At 36.8% G+C, this 25,736-nt stretch overlaps 1 protein-coding gene across 19 annotated transcripts in view; it reads right to left on the reverse strand.

The window, feature by feature from the left end:
- Positions 1-25,736, reverse strand: part of DLG2 (discs large MAGUK scaffold protein 2) — a 1,979,996-nt gene that overhangs the window by 977,813 nt on the left and 976,447 nt on the right. For 16 of the 19 annotated variants that reach the window (XM_077867259.1, XM_077867261.1, XM_077867262.1 and 13 more), the window contains one exon: positions 19,234-19,395. In XM_077867259.1, the coding sequence (XP_077723385.1) occupies positions 19,234-19,395 (162 nt within the window). The remainder of the gene's footprint in view (positions 1-19,233; positions 19,396-25,736) is intronic. The other 3 variants (XM_077867252.1, XM_077867268.1, XM_077867271.1) reach the window with 1 other exon arrangement.

Consider the following 25,736-nt stretch of genomic DNA (forward strand, 5'->3'; position numbering starts at 1 on the left):
TTAACAGTTGATTATGGCATTTGTCAGGCAACCACTCATCGTAGGAAGACACCTTAGTTTATTCAACTTTGTCTCTAATAGTCTTACATAATAGGAATTTTATTAACATCAAGTGAATTATGATTAAAGTATAATAATCTATGTTCATAGTATTGACCATAAACAATGATAGATTAGCCTTTGCTTGGTATTCTCTAAAACTGGAAAAGCCAAGTAATCCATTTAGAAAGTCTCCCATAAAAGTAATAAGTAATTTGCATCACTTTAAAGAATAAACTTAAGTTATCAGAGAAACTTCTTACATGGAACATCTCCTTCCTTGATGTTTAGGATTCAGGGGCTGAATAAGTACTAGCTATACTCCAGAAGGAAAAAAAAAAAAAAATGTCTGTTTCTCAGAAGGTATTTTTTTATTTTTATTTATTTTTTTGGTATTTTTTTAGATAAGAAAAATAATAATCTATCAAATGGGCTTGGTGGGTGTGCCAGAAAAATGATATTGTACTGAGAAAACACTACAATTCCCAACTTACAATTTCTTTGTCAAATATGGAAGCATTTCTAAACTTATCTTTCTAAATATATTTTTAAGGTAGAATGTCCTTCTCCTTTCAATCTAAATGTAGTAATAATCAAATGAAATGAATGACTATATAAAAAATAAAAATGAACCTTATCCTTGGAAAGTGTGCTTATCCTATAATCCACACAGTACCTTTTCTTTGGACCCTAGGTCGAATGAATCCCTCCTTCAGGAACTATCGAAAATTAATAATAGCATTTATACTTCAGAATGTATAATTCTGAATTTATATATATGATATAAAATCAGAATTAAATCCGAGTTTATATACATTTTGTCTCCCCTACAACATCTGGAATAATGCCAGTGCTTAGAAGCTTCCAAAGAAATCTTCACTAAGTGAGATTTGATTTAAAAGTTTACATTGACATCTACTAAAGTACCAAGTAGTCTGGTAATCATCAATAATGTTGGGACCTAAACAGCCCAGTGCTTAAATAAATGCTACCATTAACGACAATCTTCAACAATAAGGTAACCACTGAGGAGTACTCATGGTGCCCTCCAGAGTGCTCGATAACTATGCTGGTTTTTTTATACACTCTTCTTCAGTATTTTTTTTAAGATTTTATTTATTTATTCATGAGAGACACAGAGAGAGGCAGAGAGAGAAGCAGGCTCCCTGTGGGGAGCCAGATGCGGGACTCGATTCCAGGATCCTGGGATCATGACCTGAGCCAAAGGCAGACACTCAACCACTGGGCCGCACAGGTGTCCCTCTTCTTGAGCATTTTTAAAACTTGCCTCATAATAAAAATCATCTGAGATGTATGTTAAGAATGCAACTTCTCAGGCCCCTGACTAGAGATTCTAATTCAGTAGGTTTAAATGGGCCCATGCATGCAGATTTTTATAAAAGGATTCCACATGGTTCTTATGGTGAAGTAAAATTTGGGGAAAACTAATTCTCACAGCAGGCCTTTCAATTAAGTAAGATGAACATATCAAGATTCAAAGTGTTTTGTGACATGTTCAAGGTCACACAGCGAGCAAATGACAGAGCTACGGTTCAAAATTAGTTCTGCATGCTCCAAGGCCTATATAAGTCTACTACTCAACTTTTTCAGCCAAGGCAAACAAAAGGCGTTAGGATTAGTACTGTTCCTCAGACCTGAGGAAGCTATGAATGCCCTTGAACTAAACTCTGGGATGAATTGAAGCCAGTTTCCAACCAACTTAACTGGGACCAGAACGTGCACAGTAGCCTGTGACCAGAGCTAGAGCTGTTCTTACCTAGTTAAACTCTGCTTCAGCCTGACAAAGAAAAAATGATGATTTGGGGTCTCTGTCTTTGCCTTTGAATCTAAAGGCAAGCTCTTTTCTCAGCCAAGGTAATCAAAAGGCTTTAGGATTATTGCTGTTCCTTCTTACACATGGGCAACAGGCCAGGTGGCATTTCCAAAGGCAATAGGCATTTCTTAGTAAAACCATAAAAACAGCTCTGCCTGTGACCTCCTAGTAGGAGGACCATTATAACTTTTTATGTTGTGCTAATCTTTTTCAGCCTTTCTGCATGGGAGAGTCTGTCTGTCCTCGAATTTCTTAGCAAACAATATCAACATTTATCAGGAACTTCTAGGAGTATAGAGAACACTGCATGTTAATGGAGATCCAACTATTGCAGTGCCTTCGAAACATCAGGTTTGAGACAATATGGGGGGGATGTTACTAGCAACTCTATTTTGAGCTTTCACTTTGCTTGCCTTATTTGTTTGTTTCTCTTCTGCAGCTGACTTTGAGCTCCTTTAGAACAGGGACTGTTTCTCATGTATCTTTAGATTTATAGGAGTTTGCACAAGGCAGAACATAATGAATACATGATATGTTTGCAGTATGAAATTGCAAAAGAATTTAACGATGTGATCTTAAGCAAATAGCCTAATCTCATTTGGTCTATTTCTTTCTCTGAAAGGTGTAAGTAATAATAATTGGCCACCTATTTTACAGGGCTGTTGTGCTAATGGAAGGAGACATGAGAGAGCACTCTGTAAACCATAAAACATCTAATGTGAATACAAGATAGATGTATTATGTCCCATTCATCATTCCACTCTGTGGTACCTATCACAGTGCCTGGCCCAGAGCAGGTACTGAAACAATGTTTAACAAGTAACCTAAACCTCAATTTACCATGAACATGGCTGTGCTCACTTCGGCAGCACATATACCATGAACACAGCAGCACAGTGCCCAATCTCACCAAATTTTCATTTCAATTCCATATAGTACTCATATTTTCATATTATAGATGAAAACAACATCATAATCAACAACAACAACAACAACAAAGCTTAAAGGGACCAGTGACTTGCCCAAGGTCACATACAGTGAGTTGGTAGGATCTTGGACTGAACCATTCAGGTGTCATTTCAGAGTCCTTGTCCTTAACAGTTTATGAGCAAGAATGGAACTGGGATTAACAGAGGGACTAAAAGAGAAGAGGGGGAAGGAGAAGAAAATACAGGATAACCACTCAGCTAATGAAAGCTAACACAGAGGCGATTTAGAGATGTCAACTAGTGTCTCTAAGTATAAAATGCATTTAAATATAAGATATTGTCTTTAAAATAGACAGTACTCACTGCCTCAGTAGATTCTCCATAAGAAAACAAAAAGCAAACTCCAAAATCAGTTCCTCCAACAAATTCACTACCAAAGTATGATGAGTGTGTTGAAAGCTCTTGAAACTGTCAGCATCTGCTTTGCTGGGACTCATCTCATCTGATCATTCATTTGACAGAGGAACAGCTTCAACTTCTGCAGTTTTCCTTAAATTGCTGAGATTTTTCCCCCCAATTAAATCACCCAGTGACAGCAGCAATTCTATTAGGCTACTTTCTTAACTCGGTCAGAAGGCAGAAAGATAACAAGGTAAGTCTTGCAACAATATAAATCATGTTAAGAACCATCACTCAGTGGCTTCGGATCCAAATCAAAGCTATGAAATACAGGATGACATTAGATGTTGAAATGAAAAATACCAACCATGTTTCTCTGAGACTCCAGCATTAACACACGGCCACATTTTATGTAACAGTCTGCTCAGAGGATTAGTAAAACAGAGGCTGCAAAACCTGGAAATCCTCCTACCCACATTAAGCTAATTGAGTTGGAGACATCCAATTCATCACATTTGCAGCCTGATTTATAAGCAACTCACCCTGCCCTGGAGCAGAAAGTGAAATGTTATGAGCTAGCTATTCTTAAAATTTCAAACCCAGCAACTCTGAACCTGTCAATATCTTAATGGTACAGAGCAAAGAGGAAGAATCCAATTCAAGTGCACTTCTGTGACCCTGATGAAAAAATAAATATCCACTGCTCATTTGATGACTGACATTTCCATGAACAATCTAGCCACATATCGGAAACCCTCTGTGCCTGAATACTATGGCAAATGGATCATCATTTTAGCAAGTTGATGGGGTAATTTGAAATCAGTTCTCTGCTAGACTGCAACTTCCATTCAGCATAAAGAAAATAATCTTATGGCAGTTAAAACCCCAATTCAGAGAGGAAGGATATTATAGCTCTTGGCTTGCATAGCTTATGATACTAACTAATAAACACAGAAAATTGCCTTAGGAGCACACATCAAAAATACTGAGAGGATGGGATCAGAAGCTGAAGTTCTGCATTTAGAGCACTCCCCTGAAGCAAATGCACCCTCTATGCTTCTCCTCTGGGCAAACCTGTTGATCACTGCTGCTGAGGGCTGCCAGGGAATGAGGCATGCCTCACCAACACACTGGATTGGGAGCCTCCTATTCTTTGCTTTTTGTTTTTTTCCTGACACAAAATATTTCTTCTTGAGAATGACAATCATGCCTTTCACAAAAACTGAGGCAGAGAAATGATAATCACAGATTCTCAGAGATGGAAGGGGGCTTAAAATTTATTTGACCCAAAAATTCTTACCTATGTATGGGCCTATGGTCCTTAGGGAGTCCATAGATGGGCTCTGAGTGAGGCTTATATTCCCTGAAAATTTATGTACCATTTTTGTGGGTATGTATTGCTGGACTTTTTAATCAGAAAAAGACTCATAGTTTTCATCAATTTGTCAAAGAGGCTCATGACTAAAAATATTGTTGCCCAATATCCTATCTCATACCTGACTCATCTCTACTCAAATATCTTATTTGAGTATTTTCTAACCTCTGTTTGAACATCTTCAGTAATAGGAAGCTCACTACCTTATGAGCAAGCCCATCCTATCTTTCATCAGGTCTATTTTTAAAATAAAAAGCGAGTAATAACAACAAATATTGCATGACTTCTGTCCCCTCATTGTCTACCCTAGAGGTCACGGTGTCTATAGAAATTATTTCCAATAGTGGCTAATTGTAAACAATATGAAGCCAAGGACTACCATGTCCCCTGAGCTGAGTCTATTCTCCAAGGACAACATCACTCATGACTTTAATTTTCCATCTGATGTGATTTTAATTCCCTCACTGGCATATTTTCCCCTCTTAGGAAGCACTCTGATTTACCACCATTCTCCCCTAAATACGCTTCTTGGATCCTAAGGCTACACTTTGGAAAGTACAGAATTATCAGCTCTTTGTTCTTGGTGTGACAATTCCATGAGTGTAGCCAAAAACTATTGACTTTTGTGAAATTCCCACATATTGACAATTCTGTGAACTGACTGTATGCTGAGCACCCTCAAGCTCCTTTTTCCTTATCATGTGTTGCTTTGTCCTTCTCTATGAGCCATCCCTAAAAGTGGGAATGAGGAGAGGGAAATGGTAGGGGAATTTCTCAGAGAAATAGGAAGGGAAGGTGAAGGTAGCCATAGGAATCTGGCAGGGGGGTGAGTATTTCAAGCACAGATAGTAAAATTCAAGCTAACAAACAACAACCTCTTTAAACTTAAAAACTTCACTAAATGGGTTTATTATTGTCTTCAGTATACAAATGTGGAAATTGGAGCTCAGAGATAAATGAATTCCCAAATGGCATACTTCTGACCCCAAGCCCACACTGCCCTGCAGCCTGGTGGTGCACTTAATAAGATAAGTATCTCCACTATGTAGATTGTATTTTAGAGGTAGATCTTTTAAATTTGGGGTTCTTTTTAATATACCTATTTCATCAGTGTTTATGCAAATACACAACATGATATCACAGTTAACTAGTGATGAGGAAGATATTATTCATACTTGATCAAACTGGCACATAATTTAGCCAGGGAGATTTAGGAGGAGAGAGATCTTTTTGTCTAATGTCAACAATCCTGATTTGTCAGGCAGAGAGAGAAGCAGGCTCCATGTAGGGAGCCTGACATGGGACTACATCCCGCTTCTCTAGGATCATGCTCTGGGCCAAAGGCGGCACTAAACCGCTGAGCCATCTGGGCTGCCCTATAATTAATTTTAAATAAATTTTAATAATTATGTTTTAGTAATCACACTTAAATTTATAATTTTATTAATTAAAAGATTATGTAATTTTATGTATGTATTATATATACTATAGTATATATCATATATTTTTATATAATTTATAATTTTTATGAATTAAAAGTTCATAACTAAAAGCTGAATACAGAAATACAGAAATATCTTTTTTTTTGAATACAGAAATATCTTACTGTTCTTTGAGAGAATATACTAACAAAAAACTTATTAAATTTCTTCACATACAACATGAAAAGATAAAACTAGAAAATCTCTAGAGAACCAGCTCTGAAATTTACTTAATACAATTTTGAGCTTTTATAAGTGATCCATGACTTCTATGCATGCCCTGACTTAATGGCCCTTAAAGGGACCCTCTATTGGTGTTATATGTAAAGGGACTTCAATAAGAACCTCTTGAAAGCATTTTAAATAAACTTACCTGTGACCCCAAATTGGCCACGAACTCTAACACACTCAATGTTCTGCCAATAAAGAAGGAAGAAATCATCTGCTGTCACTGTGATTTTGGTGAGTCAGCTGGCCTAGGGGAATACATCCTAAGAGTGCTGCCTTGGAGTTAAATCTGCTCAATTGACATTGGCAATTCCTCTGTGAGTTGGCAAAAATCAATTCAACTTTCTCTACCATATTTTCTCATAAAACATTCTCTCTTAAACAAGCATTATGAGGTTTCCTTTGTATATGCCTATACAAGAATTTAAAAATTGCCTTCTGGAATTCCATTTGTACTTAATAACCTTTTTAAGTAAGGCTTCAAAAAAAGCACTTAGTTACATAGTTTATGGTTACTAAATGATTAATGCACATCTTGATTTTCCTCATAGAATTTAAGGTCCTCGTAAACAGAGGATCTATCTCTTATTTTATTGTCTTTAAGGTGTTTAGCAAAGGCCTGATAAGACACATGACAAACATTTAATACATGCTGTGGCATCACGGGATTTAAGACAGTAGTTCCTCAAAGTTAGTGTGTAACAAAGTCACCTGGAGAGGTAATAAAAATATCGAACCCTAGGTTTGGTGAAGTAGGATGGGGCTGGACTTCTGTGTGATTCTGATATATATCTAAGTTTGAGAAACTCTGGTTTAAGTAACTTAATTGTTAGTAATGCCAGCCACAACAAAAGCTGGATGGAGAAAATAGGACTAATAAATATAAAGTGTTCAAGTTCAGGCTTTGACATTTCTGACCAATGTGTTTTTAGGGAAACGTTTAAGTCCTTCAGGCCTAAGGTTTTCTCCCTCATCTTTCCTTTTACAACATGGAAAAGTTGGACCAGATCAGTGGCTTCCTGAGTTTCTTGACCTTGATCACAATAAGAAATATATTTTATACTTTAAGGCAGTAAATACCCAAATGCATCCATGCTAAACTGAAGTAAAGGTCTCTACTTGTAATAGACACTCATATTTTCTATTTGTTGTTATTCTATTCTAAAATTACCAAGTAAATTGATTTCACATCTAATAATGAGTCAGTTGCAGCTTGAAAATGCTGGATTTGATTGTCCCTTTCAGTTTTAAAACTATGCATTTCTCATTTACTGGTGAATAATATAGGAAAGTGACTGAGAGTGAGAGGTATGATGTCAGACTAGCTGCATCATACCCCAGAGCTATCAAGGACTAACTGTGATCTTAGAAAAGTTTTTTCTAATCTCTCTGTGGCCATTTTCTTTTGTTCACAAAGTGGAAATAATAAGAAAACCTATCCTATAGGGTGGTTAAATGGAATAACTCAATACACGTAAAGCATTTAGAATATTGCCATTGTATAATAGAATTTCAACAAATACTGCATTTTACTACTGTTCTTTATCCTAAAACAGCCTCTAGGTAGAAAGGTTGATAAATGGATATGAATACAAAGAAAGAAAAAAATGAATGAAATTAGACTTTAGACCTTAGCAGCTACCTCATACCCCCTCCCCACGAAGGAAAACAGTGTATCTTTGTTGAACAAATATAAATGAGCAAGTAAAGACTGTTGATATGACCAAAATCTCCTTGTTAAAGAGAACTCCAGGTTAACCTGATTTCAACAACAAAATTACACCTTGCAAAATGGTACTGGAGTGAATCCTTAGAGTTTACAGAAGTGGGATTTGATCCATATTTATAATTACTGAAGTATGATTATAAATACATTGCTAGACATAGAATAAAAACTTTTAACTAAGAACTTTAAATAAAGAGACCAGGAATTACATATCTAAGTCAATGATTCTCTCCAAGAGTCATCTTGAAAGGTTATACAAATGTTCTAACATGCTCCATAACTAGCCACCAAAGAAAATACCTTTTTATGCTTTAGTACTGTCTTGTTTGAACCATCTAACATCTGGTCATGCCCAACTTATTTGCTACACTTTATTTGAACTAGCCAAACTGACATTCATTTTCATATAAAAGACAACAGTTTTGGATAATACACCCTTGCTTAGCTGAGATGAGAGTATTCTGTAGTATAAAGCTATTGTCTCAAGGATAGTAAGTATTTTAACAAGAGTCCATCTTTTCTGAGAGCTCAAAGAGTTGGCTGATCTGAAATTAAGATTTGCTCTTTCATATACACTCATTTTCTACTTTAAAAAAATCTAATTACCTTTTACTGAGCACCCAGTAGGCATCAAGTTCTATGCTAAAGACTATTCATGTATTATCTCAAGCAATCCCTACAGCAATGCTGTGAGTTCCATATTAGTAATTATAGTAGGGAAGAGGTCAATAGATTTGCTAAAGAACACACTTAAGAAGTAAAGTAGGTAGAATTTGGATGCAAGTAGGTCTGATTCTAAAGTCCATCTGCTTCCTAGCATGCTATTACTTTTCCAAATCAGTTGGGAAAGAATTTAAAATTCTATAGCCCAATCAATGTCAACACTTATTTATGAATGTATGTGAGATGTGGAATAATTTTTATATATCTTTGCTAATAAAAAAGGAATTGAAAACATTATCATTAAGCTCATGTGAGGACGGCCTCTGTGAGCTTATGTTTTCTTTCTTTCTTTCTTTCTTTCTTTCTTTCTTTCTTTCTTTCTTTCTTTCGAGAGACAGAGAGAGAGAGAGGAGAGTGAGAGTGAGCTGTAGGGAGAGGCAGAGGAGGAGAAAGAATCTTAAGCAGTTTCTGCATCCAGCATGGAGCCCCAAGCAGGTCAAGACCCTGAGATCATGGCCTTAGCCAAAATCAAGAGTCAGATGCTTAACTGGCTCAGCCTCCCAGCCACCTGCACATATGTTATTTCTTACTGTTACAGAAAGTCTTGGTAATAGTGAAATCTTAGTCTTGAGAAGAACTTCGGTATGTAACTAAGGAATATCTGCAGCTATAAGTAATCACTAATTACACTTATTTATGATTATTACAAATATTCTTTTTAAAAAGCATATATATATTTATATATATGCTTTAATATAGATAACCTTTAATATATATAACATAATATTTCTTAGAGAAAATTTATTATTGCTGTTGCTATAATTAGTATACAGATGAACAAAATAGGAGATTTAGATGCCATTCCACGTACTTATCTTTCCAAAGTCATGATGAAAACCTATTAACCCAAGGTGGGCTAGTTCTAGATAGCAGTTTTGAATTGTAAGATAATGTGGTAGTCCTATGCCTATCACTTTCTTCTTCCCTTTCTTGAACTTCTGGCTGGAATATCCAGGATTATTTGAGGCATGCTATCAGTATCCTTTCCAATTTATGATAACTGAAGAAATGTTTCATTTGCATAGAATTTTGACCAGGAGCTTTTGTGTCTGGATTCAGTATATATGTCTGTCAAGACCATATTTCACTCAGCCATTTCCTTTCACCAAGGTCTGGGCATGGAACAAAAATGCATTATTCACAAGTATGCAAATCCCTGCCAAAACCTTCTTATGTTTTTAGTAACTAAGACTCAATTTAGCCTCACAAATCTTAGGTTTTTCCCTGAAGACCATATGCTTCCTGAACCATCAGCTCAGCTACTCCCACCATCTAGTGGCAAGAGACAGAAATGAACGAACTTTACATTTTTAAAAATTATGAATGTTCTAAAATAGCAAAATTAGCTTAGTTTTCTAATTAGTAATACTAAAAGCACTGTGAATAAAGAGGAAAAAAACACATTTTTTTTCAGTTAATGGTCAGGACCCCAAGACTTGGGTTCAAATATATTTCATAAGGTATTTCTTTCTCTCCCTTTTCTCAAACAGTTATCAAGTAACTAGTATTTGAAAGACATCTAGTGTTTGGCCAACACTACTTTAAGTACTATAAAGAAGGTACATTTTTTAAATGTACAAAATATGATCCTCTTTTACTAGAAATGTATAACTCAATTAAGAAATATCAAACTACACATTGTGGTAAATCACTCACTGCCTCATAGTCTACTCAGGAGGCCCCTCTCTATCCAAAAACCCTGGCATGGTGGTACTGTCTCCTGTAATGCAGTCATCAGCAATCTCCCCACTTCCCCTGGGCAATCCTGGCAATACTGCTTCAACTACACTGAAGACTGCAAAGTTCGCTTTCTAGATCAGACTGCTCTCAATTCCCAGATCTCTGTTTCAAACTGCATATGAAATCCTTCAACCTGGGTACAACAAAAATACCTCAAGCTTCATTATGAAAACCCAAACTCATAATTTTTTCACCTTACCCTAAAGTCTACTCTTCCTTTGGCATTCTTGATTTCATTTCATGATACCTCCTCTGTGCAGTTGATTAATTTAAAAGAATGTGAATTAATCTCTATTTATCTCTCTTCTCTGCTTTCTATACTTATTAGGTCTCAAAGTTTTGATGATGGCTCTTCCTAAATAAGCTTTCTAGTCTATCCCTGGTCCCACCCCCAATGCCTCTGCTTTATCCCAGAGCTTCTCCACCTCTGGTGTTTTATCTGACGTCCTCGACTGTGATATCACTGTTTTCTTGTTTTTCTTCTTCTCTTCTATATGACATGAGTAATGCTCTAATTTACAAAACTGACCAGGTCTCTCCTCTTTTAAACTGTTGTAGTCACTCCTCATTACCTACAAGGCAAAATCCAATTTCCACATAGGACCCTTCCTTACTTGTTCCTACCCATCTCTCTCACTTTATGGCATGATTTTGGCCTGGTACTTCTTCCATCATTCTTTCATTCCCTCTCTCTCCTTCTCAACCATTTGCAATTTCTAGAATTCTTAAATACTGCTACAAAATTGCTGGAATCTAAGACAATGATGACCTCTCTCCTACAGCTCTTACTTTCTTCAAGTCAAAAATGACCTCCTCTATTATGCTTTCTCTGACCACATCCAACTCTAGCACTCCAACCTTAGAGAAAAATTAAACCACTTCTCTGTCTCTTGGGAAATTGCCTGTTGTTTAATCCTTTCTTTATTGCACATAATATGACATATTTTATGTATGCATTTCCAAGTTTATTAATCTAACTATGGCATGTAAGCAACTTGAATGAATGTTCTTCTCTGCATCCTTAGGGAATAACATAGAGCCCCAGCATACAGTAGGAGTTCAAAGAAATTCTATTGTACAAAAGAATGAATAAATGAATCAATCAACCGAAACACGTAAGAGATTTGTTCATTTTAAATTTAACTGCATCTCAGAAATGCCAGATGATTTTCCCAAGTTTATCTAGCCAGAAAATGCAGAATCAGAATTCAAATGCATATTTTTTGGCTCCAAAGCCCATGATGTTATACAACAACCATAATACTTTCTGCCTGGAAGTAATGAAGTCATGAGCTGGGATAGTAGCTGTGGATACAAAGAGGAAAATGAGAACACTAAGATATTTGAAAACAAAGAAAAGATTAAGATGAAGAAAATTCCAAAATGAATCCCAAAATTTCTAGTTTAGAATATTGGAATAATATTAATATGTCACTAACAATAAGGATAGCCATCATTTTTTAATGTACTTCTCATATGTCAAGCTCTGATCTAAAGTCTTTGTATAGATTTTTCTCACTTAAATGTCATAGAGGATATAAATAGATGCCATTATTTTACAAATATAAAAACTGAGGCTAAGGAAGGTTAAGTATTGAGGAAGCTCACATAGCTAGTAAGTAGAGGACTCAGTATTTGAATCTGGTTGAGTCTGATTTCAGGGCTAGAATGAATTTTTATTTTATATTTCCTGTTGGTTATATTAGCCTTGGCCTATATCTCTGTTATAGATTTTTCAAAAGTGTATCTGTCCAACCAAAAAATTGTTTTATTTGGAAGAAAGGATTCCATGACCAAATATGTTTGGGAAATACTGCATAATAACCGTATTTCCATCTCAGGGGTTTATAGTGTATATTATCATATTAAAAACTGGAGAAATCCTTCAAAAAGTTAATGGACTTAAATTCTCAAATGTTGGGCAGCCCGGGTGGCTCAGTGGTTTAGCACTGCCTTCAGCCCAGGGCGTGATCCTGGAAACCCGGGATCGAGTCCCACATCAGGCTCCCTGCATGGAGCCTGCTTCTCCCTCTGCCTGTATCTCTGCCTCTCTCTCTTCGTCTCTCGTGAATAGATGAATGAAATCTTTAAAAAAAAAATCTCAAATGTTTTCAGTATTCATGTCTTTATTTTCTTTATAATAGTAACAAAATTCCACTAACACCACTTGACGAAATACTGGGAAATACTGGTCTAGTTTCATTTGGGAAATACTGTCCTAATTTCATTATAGATGCCAATAAGGGAGAAAGAAGAAAAATAAAACAAGAACAAGATATGATCTAGTTACAGGAGCTTGCATATTTATTAAGAGCAAGACAAATGTAATGTCTAGAGGAAAGGCAAAGTATAGTTATACAAAAATTATTTAGAATAATAAAACAAGATGTATATTTTTAAAAAGCTAACTATGGAAACTGTATGTACCATAAGATGTCATGACCAGGTAGAGTCAGACAAGAATTAATAGGAAAGGCTTCATGGAAGAAAAGGACTTATTATATTGTTGGATAAAATATACTTTCCTATAAGCAGGTTTTGGCAACTTTGGTAAGGAAATAACAGAATAAAGTACACTTTGTTATCTTTCTTGCCTACAGTTTCTCCACTTTTCCCCATATATATTTAACAAATGCATAGTTGTCCAAGGGTATAGAAGTATATTCTAAGTTCTTATATTCTGACTTTTCAATGAACTTCTAGAACTGTTTATTTTGGTCTAAATGAGAATGACAATATAGAAAATCATATTTATCTGATTAAAGAAATTCACATTAATCTATGAAAAACAGCTTTAATCTTCCTTCTAAGTAGTCATTGAATCTAAGATAGTTTTAACTGTAAGATACACCATTTTTTAATGTACCTTGGAGATTATGCCAATTTTAGTTGCAAGATGCCATTTGTTTTAAGACATTTCAGGTATGTAATATATGAGGAAATATCAGGTGTGAAGTTGATGAAATTCTGTATCTGTGATGATTAAGTCAGGGAAAAGAGGACAACAGAAAGGGCAAAATGAGAAGTCTGTACCTGGATTTCCTGTTTGTTTTGATATCAATGTCACCAACCTCACAGAAGGTAATTATTTATGAGTGTTCATATTGCCACTTACAAATAATTAATCCAGCAAGTCTTTTTGAAGGACTAAAGACATCATAATGAAAAAAAACAACACAAACCCTGTTTGTGAGGGTGTTAATATAATGATGGTAATATTGATAGTAAATTTATTAAAACAAAGCCAATGGTTATGAGGAAAAGCAGAAGTAGAACCAGTTGGATTTCTGGCTTAACAAATATCTTGTTAAAATGAAATAGAACTTTATTCATTTATTGATTTGTTGCTGAATGTGTAACTTTTACATTGCCTATTTCTGAAAATGGTAAGATAGTTTATAAAATTATGCACATATAGAATGAATATTTTAAAATAACCAAATAAAAATTATAGAAATAGATCTTGTCAGGTCCTGAGAAGAATCCACATGTTGGTTACAGTTGGCTGGACTTACTTGGGATCTTTGATGACACATGTACCTACTGTGAGTACTATATCTATCTTGTTTTTTAAGATTTTATTTATTTATTTATTCGTGAGAAACAGAGAGAGAGAGAGAGGGAGAGAGAGAGGCAGAGACATAAGCAGAGGGATAAGCAGACTCCATGCAGGAAGCCTGATGTGGGACTTGATCCTGGGACTCCGTGATCACGCCCTGAGCCAAAGACAGATGCTCAACTGCTGAGCCACTCAGGTGTCCTGAGTACTATATATTAATGAAGAAAATACTTCAATTGCTCAAGACAAAGTGTGTCCCTCTTGCCATGGTACGCATTCTTATAATATCAAAGGATTTTTCAAAAGGAAAGGCTCCCAGATACTAGTTTGTGCTTGTTTTGTCTTGTTTTGCCACAGAAGCAGAATATATTCCTTTGGGAGTTTACCACTGGGTAAATTGAGGTATTTTAAAGATAGAACTTAAAAAAAAAAGATAGAACTTATTTTCCTTCTATTTCCTCATAAAGTTTCCATTTATCACCATTCTTGATGACTCTCACTTAGAAAACTAAATTTCTTACACATTCCCTTATATATCTGCTTAATAGTTGTTTTTAATGATGAAATTCCAATATTGCCGTAAGGAAAAAGGACCTTCTCCTTTTACATACATGGACCCAGTAAATGAAAATTTGAATCTAAGACCTCTTTAAAAATAGAACAGTTTAGAGACAGGTGATGTAGCACAGGAATGATAAAGAATATAAGCTTTGGATCCAGAGAGATCTGAGTTATAAATACTTGCACTCCTGTTTACTAGTTCTTTGATTGAAAGGAACTATTTAACTTCAAAATCATGTATAATCGTGTAGAAGTAAAATGAGGTAAATGAAGGAAATGATTTTAAGTCACTTGTCATGATAGGTGGCTAAAGATAATAACAAGATCAAAAACATTTGGTGAGTGGTTGATTATTCTGTGTCAGGCTCTTTCTGAGCAGTTTACATATATTACCTTATTTAATTAATACACAAATCCTATTAGATAAATATAATTGTTACTTTCATTTTACTAATGAGGAACCTAAGATAGAGAGGTTAACTTGATCGAGGTCACATAGCTACCAGGATTGAAATTAAAATTGAGGTATTCTAAAGTCCAGGTTCTTAAAAATAAGCCTGATTGTCCTCCCTCCTCCTTCCCTCTTCTGCTCCTTTTCTCTCTCTCTCTCTCTCTCTCTCTCTCTCTTTCTCTCTCTCTCAACAGATACTCTGTAAAGAGTACTCTCTAGATATCTGGGGTCTCACAGTAGCTAAGCTTCAGGAATGTGAACTCCTGTTGGAGAGTGAGAATAAGTAATAGATAATTAGAACTCAGGTCTTTTAAGAAAGTGATAAGTAGGTTTAAAAATCATGTTTTACTGCCCTTTGTTTCACTATGATCTATTATGATGTGCATAGTAGAGACCCAATTAATATTATGGAATTGACTTAAACTGAAAAGAAAATTCTCATGCTTTATTATAAGCCAGTTTCTTTTGTGGAAGATTCTAGGTAGCATCTGAAGAGAAAGCATCCCCATCTCGAGGCAAAGAAAACAAATTCTGTTGAATTCACTGCAAAATTGCATTGCTCCTTCCAAACCCATACTTCACAATGGCCAAGGCAATCTAATGAAAACAGGCTAAGCAAGCCCATCTATCAACCCAGGCAGCAAGTGTGGACCAAAAGCAGATGAATCTTAGAACCGAGGCTTCCAGTGAAAAGCAGTAATGGAAAAAACGATTGTCAAACCTGCAACGCTCAGATTGTTGGGCTAATGATTCAGAGCTTCCTCAGTGAGGCATTTCAACTGTTATCTAGCAATCTCACACTGGGCTCAGGCATGCCATATGTAAATTTCTAATTAATACTGGATTGCCGCGTGACTCCGAAGCACAATTCAGGCATTATCTAACCGTGGGGTTTGCATCCTCACTCTTCCCTCTTTTAGTGCTTGACCCAAGAGGACCAGACAGATCAAAAGAACAAAGAGGTTGAAAATACGCCAGGTCTAATTGAGAATGTTAACCTTCTCAGCATTTCTCTGACTTAAATAGGCTTCCTTTACGAGAAAAATAACACATTAGATTTTAACCATGGCAGGTTTTCCAAACACTTGAACTTTGATAATATAATAATCCCTTAACAACTTGATTGGGAAATGTGTCCTGCTGCTACAAAAATGCATGCACTTGAGCCTGCCTGTGCTGGAGCCAGCTCATATTGGCTTGTGAAGCGTCATTTGCTTCTTTTTTTCCAAATGCAGTCAGCAGCTTCAGGTTGGTAGCCTGAACTCAGCCATGATGGGAATAGTTACACCATGAAATTGGCAAACTCTACACATCTGTGTGTGTGTGTGTGTGTGTGTGTGTGTGTGTGTGGTTTCTGTAAAAACTGTGCCTGCTTATCCCTATCATTCGCGGTGCCATAAGAAAGGTACACAGTCTGTTCATTAAGGCAATCTAAAAGCATATCTTGCTCAACATAAACAACACCTCTCAAGTGTCATGGGGAAAAAGTCTTAGTTCCCAAAGTGCTACTTCACAGCCTAGGTACAGAAGTCCGGAGTGAATTCATTTTTCCCTCCTCTTCACAATACCTTGAGGGATGCAGGGGTGCCCAACATGCACTGGTGATTCCAAAAAGGACGAGATACATATTCCTACCCTGATGTTTCCTATCAGGGGTTTCTTTCTTTTTTTTTAATAATAAATTTATTTTTTTATTGGTGTTCACTTTACCAACATACAGAATAACACCCAGTGCTCATCCCGTCAAGTGCCTCCCTCAGTGCCCGTCACCCATTCACTCCCACCCCCCGCCCTCCTCCCCTTCCACCACCCCTAGTTCATTTCCCAGAGTTAGCAGTCTTTATGTTCTGTCTCCCTTTCTGATATTTCCCACACATTTCTTCTCCCTTCCCTTACTATCAGGGGTTTCTTATTCATAGATGACCACTTTTAAAACGGATATGGGGTGTCTTCAGTTAAAGATGTCACCAGAGTAAAACCATAAAAACCAGTACATTGTTTTTACAAAAAGAGAGTAAGAAATAAGACAGAAGGGAGAAACAGAAACAGAAAACCTAAGCTAAGGAAAACCACTGAAATTGGAGATAGTTAATTCTAAGATTCCTGGAAGGCAAGGAATAAAAGGACATGGAAGAGATTCCTTTATATTTGAGATCTGATCTTTGGAAAAAGCAAACTTTTCCTTTAACACTAATAGACATTTTCCAAATGAGGCAGTAAGTGGTATAACACATGATGTAATCACCCTAACTGTAGATTCTTAGACAATTATAATACCATGTATATTCTTAATATATCAAATGACGATCCTATCACGCTTTTATTGTTTTGTTCACTTTGTTTGTTTGTCTGTTTACTATCACCAGTTACCTCTAGACAAGCCTGGATTAACCTACCAGCTTGTGGCCTTTGGGAACTATACTCCAGACTAATTAGAATGTGCTAGGAAAGGGAGAAAAATAAGTAGGGAGAAAATAAGGAAGGGAGTTTCTGTGGAGGTTCTTACAAGGATTTCTTCAAAGAGAAAGGAAAAAGCTGAGATTTAGTGATATCCAGGCTTCCACACTTGTCCTTTCTCACTGGTGAGTGCATAGAGTAAGGACGAGCATTTGTTTGCAAAAATGAGCACTTGTTTAAAGAAGGAAAGTATTCATCTGACCACAGACCAGAATCATTGATTCCTAGAGTTAGACTGGAACTTAGAGACAATTTTATGCACCTTCCTGTTGAAGGAGTCCCTTCCACATACCACTGCCAGGTTGTCAGCCAGGTGTGGAAGATTTCTGGGGACAAGGACCATTGTTTCATAAAATAGTGTACACCTGTTTGGGGTAGCTCTAACTGACAGGAGTTTGTGGTTTTATATGATGGTCTCAAATATATTTGCCAGTTATGCTTCTGCCCTCTGGGTGACACCAATATTTTCCAAATGACAGCTCTTGAGGTGTAAGAAGGGATATCTCTATCCTCCAACCCTTAATCTTTTCTTCTCCAGGCTAAGTATATTCGTTCCTACCAGTTATTCAACAATTTTTAAAGACTCTGGGAAGAACTGAACAATGAATTCCAGCGGTATAATGTTTGCATATTTTTACATATTATAACATATTTACTAGGATTTGACAATCAACCTATATTTTAATTAATTGGTGGTAACTGGAGCTAGTTTATTTGATAACACATTTTTAGGATGCCAGGGTATTTAAAATGTGCCAAATTTTGGAAATACATGAAAAAATAATTTAGCCTTTCTCTGATGTCTTAGAGGGTATAACAAAATTCTAGAAAGCATTGGGGCCATCTTTATAGCTTTATTTTTAATTGTGACACAGCTATATGGAAGTGCTGATGAAGTGTATGTTCTGGCTAACAAAATAAACAATGAATTTTCTTTAGCAATAGAGTTATTTTAGTAGGGTTTTTCTCTCTGGTTTTTTGTTTATTTTGTCTTGTTTTGTTTTTTATCTGAATTCACTTTGGTTATATCATTGACTTTAGTTCCACTTTTGGTTTTTTTTCACTCTAATCAACATTTATGAGCTTGTATCCAAAGCACAAAATCCCATTGCATCAGCAAAGAAAAAGAATAATTTGGAACCAAACAGCACAGAAAATCCTCTCATTTAATTATCCTTTCTTGTAAAAATACTATTTATCAAGAAATTGTTTAAAAATTAAAGAAAAAAGGTAGAAAGCATAGACAAACCAAAGTATGACACCAAATAGAAAGGAATGTAATATAAAATTGAGGTGTTGATGAGCCAATTCACACAGCTTTTTGATTACTCTACATGGTAGGGCAATCATTAGCTGTTAACATGTTATACTTACTTCCTTTGTTTTATCTGGGACCAGGAATATAGATGGAGAGGTAGCATTTGAGCAAAATCTTGATGTACTCCGGGGCTTTCTAAATATGTGGTTAACTTACTTTCCCTTTCAATTTTCATCTTTTGTTCTTTCCTTAGCCCATTTTTAGCAACTAGAGAGTTCCCATACATTCAAACAACTGCAAGAACAACTGTCCTGTGACAAGAATTCCAAGTAAGACTTCAAACCACAGAAAGACACTTTGGCAACCATGGGCCACTGTAGCATTTTAAGAGACTCATTAATCAGGTCAACAAACATTTCCCTTAGCATTGTAGACCAACCACTGCCGCCAGCTCTGAGAACAATCTAACTGACCTTCAGAGGAGAGATGTGAGACTGCAAGACGTATCCATGGACATTTTCTATTTGAGACAGGTTCTTTTCTGATACATGCACCAGCTCAGGTCCTCTTACTTCATGGGTTAGTCGAGGTAAGGAATGATCATGTGGAGCGTCCTCATCTTGATATCGATACTTCTAGGAGAAAAGACAAGAAATAACCAAAAAAAGCATTAGTGTTTGCAAAGGGTATACTTGACAACTTCATATTCCAACTTAATTTACAGGACACAGTGCATATCTTTTTTTTTTTTTTTTTTGACACAGTGCATATCTATTGTTGACCAAAGAGATAACAAATACATTGAAGGGGCTTTGCTGCAGACTCTCCTGGTGGTCACCAAAGCAACCTCAATAATGAACACTGAACAAACCTCAATACTGAGCAACGCTAGTGACTTGTTTTTACCTGATAACATACTATCTCTGTTTATAAGCTACAGAAGGGTGACACAAATAAGACTGAGACAATGTACCTGAATAGATGAGGAAGTACTCCTCCAAATGACCAGAGTACCTGAGTATATGCTAAAATTTCTAGGCCAAGGATGGAGGGGGAAAAAAAAAAAACATACTTAGCAATAAAACAGAATTCTGATGCATCCCATTCAATGGAAACTTAATTTTGTTTCATAATTTGTGAAACACTAATGTTTCTTCAGAAATGAGGAAAAAAAAATTGCTACCTACATCATTTGTATTGCCCTTTAAAGGAAGACACTCTTCTCTTCCTTTCATATCCAAAAAGAAGGAATACTGATTTGGGTTAGTCAGATCCTGGGACAAAGGATCACAATTTCCAAAGATGAAGCTTCCTTCTAAAGAACCCCAAAATATCAAGACAAAGGGTCTGCCTATATTCAGATGATTCCCTGAAGGCAAAGAGGTAATAGTTCCTTCTCTCTTGATCCCTTTCCTCTTTGATCATCTTCTTTCTACAAGCCTGTAATAGTAAGAGCGTCCTCTGGCAAAGGTTATCTTTAAATCTTCCAAGAAGACCTAAGGAAGCTGGGAGAGAGGAAGAGGATAAGGACAAGGTATAGGGACAGAGCAGACCCCTGGCCATGGAGTCAGTCTCCATCTTCAGCCTTGGCCTGGGCCTCCTATCTTTCTGTCTCTCTTTACTGCTCACTCCTTTCCTTTTGAAGCTGTCTCCTTTGAGTCCCAATGTTTCAAGGCTGTCGATCTATCTGGGAAAGAAAAAAATGGGAACATTCTATATCCTCCTCCAACCCAGCTAATAAAATGTTACTTTGCCTTACTTTGCCTTTGTTCTGTGAATGGGACAATGTATTAGGGACAAATATCCAAATACCATTGTAACACACCAACTCAAGCTTAACTGAGCTGTGTGAGACTTTTCCTAATACCTCATTACTGTTATCACCAGCAGTTACTTTTATCACAATGGGTTATTAACATGTCTTCTTACAAAATCATGCTATGTTTCTTTCATTTTGAAGGTGAAAGGTGTGATTTCTTGGACATCAGCTCTCAGTGTGACTCATAATCTGATGTAACAAGAAGAAACACCCAGGGTTGGTAATTCAATGTGTGGTTCATCTGAATTCACGAGTTGATTATAATTACTTGTATTTTCCAGAGAGGCTTTCTGCAATCTTCCAACTTTAATATTAGTTGTAAAACAAAACTTACCGCAAACTGTATCTTGACTGCAGTTTGCAAAGGATTATCATCTATTTCTTCCATTGTAATCCTTCTTACTTACAATGCTCCATTTTACTTATGAGAAAATGAATTCTCAGAGAATTCTAAGAGACTTCCCCAGGGTCACCTACCTAGTAGGCATCAGAGCTGGGATCCTGCCCAAATAATGTGAATCTGACTCCTATTTCTATCATCAGCCCCTTCTCCTCTCCCATAAGGAGATGAAGTCTGAGTATGATGACTGAATTGGCAGCTTGGTTGAAAATGTTTCATTGAGAACACACAACACAATGCTGGTAGAGTATTTATGTAAACTGCAAACTACCAAACTTCTGTTTTCCTAACTCCATCAATAATTTGGGGAGGTAACCAGCCTCAAAACAGGGACCAAGTTTAATATTCATTTTTTATTAATTACGTGTTCATTGAGAGTGGAATAATATAATGTATATCCCATTTTTGTGTCTCTGGCTTTCTGTGTACTTGTCCTGCAAAGCCCCCACCACCTTCAATTCTCTCATAGCTACCATCTATGCAGTCACCTGAGCTAGAAAAGTAGGAGTCAGTCAGATTCCATCCTTTCTTTCCTCCCATTTGCTAATTTAATAATTCAGAGTCTGACTAATTTATATCTTAAATAATTCTTTTTTTTAAAAAAGATTTTATTTATTTATTCATGAGAGACATAGAGAGAGAGAGGCAGGGACACAGGCAGAGGGAGAAGCAGGCTCCATGCAGGAAGACTGATGTGGGACTTGATCCTGGGACTCCAGGATCACACCCTGAGCTGAAGGCAGACGTTCCACTGCTGAGCCACCCAGGTGTCCCTATCTTAAATAATTCTTGAGTAGCATAATTCATCTTCATTCCCCATCACCACCACTGTCCACATTCAGGTTCATATCAGCTCCCATCCAGGAAACCTCTAGACTGTTTGGACTGCCACTGAGATTGCTCTTTCCCACTCATCCTCTACACTGCACCAGGCGGCCTTCTGAAATTGCAAACTGGCAAAATCCTTCTCTTTAAATCCCTTCAGTGGCCCCCACTATCCACAGGACAGAGCTCAAGCTTCCTTATTCTACTATAAGCTACCCCTCAACACCACTACGTGAGCAGAGCCCCCATTCCTTCTGAACTCCTTTATTTCACCATTCCCATCTCAGGACTGTGGAATGAATATAAATGTATCATTACTTTTGGGTTTTTAATCTTTTTTAAAAAAAATCTGGTAAAATATACATAAAAATTTCAATCATAACTATGTTTAAGTATTAAGTAATATTAAATATATTCATATTAATGTGTAACCAACTTCCAGAACTTTTTCATCTTGCAAATCTGAAACTGTATAAGCAATTAAACAGCAATGCCCAATTTTGCCATGCCTAGCCCCTGAAAACCACCATTCTACTCATTCTACTCTCTATTTCTATCAATTTTACTACTCTAGATACCTTATATCAGTGGAATAATACAGCATTTATCTTTTTACTACTGGCTTATTTCATTTTGCATAATGTCCTCAAGGTTCATCCATGCTATAGCATGTGAAAGGATTTATTTCCCTTTTCAAGGCTGAGTAATATTCCATTGTATCTACACACTACATTTTGTTTATTCATTTGTCTGTAAAAGGGCACTTTGGTTGCTTCCACCTCTTGGCATTGTGAATAATGCTCTTCTGAACACAGGTATACAAGTATCTCTTTGAAACCCTGCTTTCAGTTTTTTGGGAGAGATACCCAGAAGTGGAATTGCTGGATTATATGGTAAATCCAATTTTAGTTTTTTGAGGAATTTATTAAAATTTGTTTTTAAAAGATTGTATTTATTTATTCATGAGAGACACACAGAGAGAGTCAGAGACATAGGCAGAGGGAGAAACAAGCTCCCTGCGGGAATTGATCCCCGCACCCTGGAATCATGCCCTGAGCTGAAGGCAGACGCTCAACCACTGAGCCACCCAGGCATCCCTTATTAAGCGTTTTAACAGTTCACATATGTAAAACCATATTTGTTACTCATAACAGTTAGTGTTCTGTGTTCTGATGAGGTTCCGAGAATACCAACAGTAAAATTTTGCAAAGTTAAAATGATTACTGTGGCTCCTCAAGTATTCCTGTATTGAGATTTAGCTAGCTTAGAGAAAGATTCCATCCAGTAAAATATGCATTTTACTCAACTATTTGGACAAATAACTATCCAGACACAGATAGTAAACCCAGCTGAACTTAAATGGTGTCACAAATAACTTACTGTAAATTAGTTATTTTCATAAACTTAAGACCCATTTTTAAGACTGATAGGGCCTTAAATTAGACCATAAAACCAATCTTGATGCCCAATTAATACTTTACTAGTTAAAAACTCTTTTAACATCCATGGATCCTTCAGGCCTCAACTTTGATATAATCTTTCCTGGGAAGCTCTCATGGACTACAAGTCTGAGATTTTGTGGATGTTCCCATAGCTGTCTGTACTCTGACAATCAGGATTTTTATCATGCTGTATGTCTGTGTATTTGTGTGTGCTGTGTGTGTGTGTATGTGTGTGTGTGTGTGTGTGTGTCTACAATTGAGTACTGGGACATTTGAGTTTTATTTATCCTCTTATCTTTAGTCCTTAGCCAAGTGCCTGGCATACACTTAATAAGTATTTGTTGAATAAAGTTCTGAAGGACAAACAAGTGGATGAAATGGGTATCAGTTCCTTAAGCTACAAAATTATTTTGGCTGCAGGATGCAAGTTCTTTCATTGCTGTTTTCATTACAAAACATTATGAAATCAGGGTTTTGTTTTTTGGGTTTTTTTTAAAGATTGTATATTTATTCATGAGAAACACAGAGAGAGAGAGAGAGGCAGAGACACAGGCAGAGGGAGAAGCAGGCTCCATGCAGGGAGCCTGACGTGGGGACGTGGGACTCGACCCTGGGTCTCCAGGATCAGGCCCTGGGCCAGAGGAGGAGCCAAACTGCTGAGCTACCTGGGCTGCCTTTGAAATCAGGTTTAAGCAAAAAAAAAAAAAAAAAAAAAAAAAGACCATTGCATCATGTGCTTGACACAATCTTAAAGGACATCAGATTCTTAAGTATTCTCTATCTCTCTCCTCATCATTCCTTTCAGTAAAATATGTGAAGAATATAAAGTGAATAAGAAACAGTTCTTGACCTTGAGAAAACCATAAATTATTAAATGAATCACATACATGTGCAGCTAAGTCTCTATACACAATCCTACTAACAAGTATAAACTGAGTTCTGTGGGAACAGAAATGGGTCATCCCTAACTAAGCCTTCCCAGTTTGCAACATGATCTGGAATGATACATAAAGAAGTAAGAGATGTTCTAAGCAAAGGCAACAACATGTATGAAGGAGATAAATGATAAGAGAGGATGATGTTTTGGTTTCTTTATATGTATCTTCACACCCAAGAGATAGGTGTCTTATTCTCCTCATCTGAGGCTTGGATAGTTAGGCATTTTTTCGAAGATATCGTATCTGATGAGTGACAAAGTAGGATTCAAACACATGTTACTCTGACTCTGGAACTAGAGCACATGAATATTCTTCTAAAGTTCTTCAAATATCTTGAGAGACCTACTTTATCTTCAGGAAATATAATTCTTAGGAAATATTTAAAAGTCATCTAACAAGAGAGATTAAACAACTCTGCAACAGTCTGATTTCAGAATCAGTCCTAATGTTCTGGGCAATTCTGAGTTGTTTCTCATTTCAGGACTTGTCAATTAGGTACTGACACCATTCTGGGCACCTTCGAAGGGTCTGTACTGCCTGTAAAAGGAGGGCCATATAAGGAAGACCTCTGTTTTTAAAACTGTGCCTTCCTTTTCCTGTCCTTGTGGCCCATTGGAGGAGACTCTGGAGCAAAAGCACTTTTGAAAAGATTATACTTTCCCAGTTCTAAGGGGAGTGAGGCAGAAAAAGAGCTTGAGACAGGGAAGACATTTGCTCTTCATGTCTGCCTGCCTTAGCTCATTTTGTCCCTGACTTCTGGAATCCTGTCCTCTTCCCCCTTCTGTAGCTTAGTGCCCAACTCATGGACTCCTTCATCAAGCAAGCTTTTTTAGGTCCTTGATGATCAGACTGGGTATCCTCTCCCCTTGGAAGAATTCTCTGACTGCAAAAGTTAAAAAGGTTATGCTCCCATAGGGTTCAGCACAGATTTATGTCATCAAATAACAACTCTATACTGCAAAGACTTATCCATGTGCCTATCAATCCTACTAGCCCGTGAGTGCCTCTTGAGCACAGATATAGTCATATCCATCTCTGAATCTCTCCTGCCCCCCTGATGGTGACATATATGAAAAGATCAGTAAATGTGACTTTAACTGAACTCAACTTAAATAATCTGAGCAATACTGTGATATACTGATCAAAAAGCCCTCCTACCTGAACCTGAAAGCAATCACATTCACGTTTCTTTTCAATCACAGAGCCCCCCACCTCCCCCTCATGTGAATGGACTAAGGCTAGACATTTGACCAGATTCGAATGCCCATGTGAGTCTGAACTACCTCAAGTCACTCAGACTTCAGAGGCAGGAGCGGATATGCATCTGATCCATAACTGGGCAGAGCTTCCTGTACAGGTTGGAAGGTGGTGCAGCACTACCTTCATGCATGATAGCTGAGGGAGAAGTCACAAATGTTTCAAGGCCCATAAATAAAAATCTGAGTCTGTCTCTGTTTCTGCATAAGAAGTGCTCTGCTTCCCCCTTGCAGCAGGAGTTGGCACTGTTCTGATAAGAGAGAATCCTATCAAACGTAGAGAGCCAGAACATGTT

This window comes from Canis aureus, chromosome 23 (genome assembly GCF_053574225.1).
Source record: "Canis aureus isolate CA01 chromosome 23, VMU_Caureus_v.1.0, whole genome shotgun sequence".
NCBI lineage: Eukaryota > Metazoa > Chordata > Mammalia > Carnivora > Canidae > Canis > Canis aureus.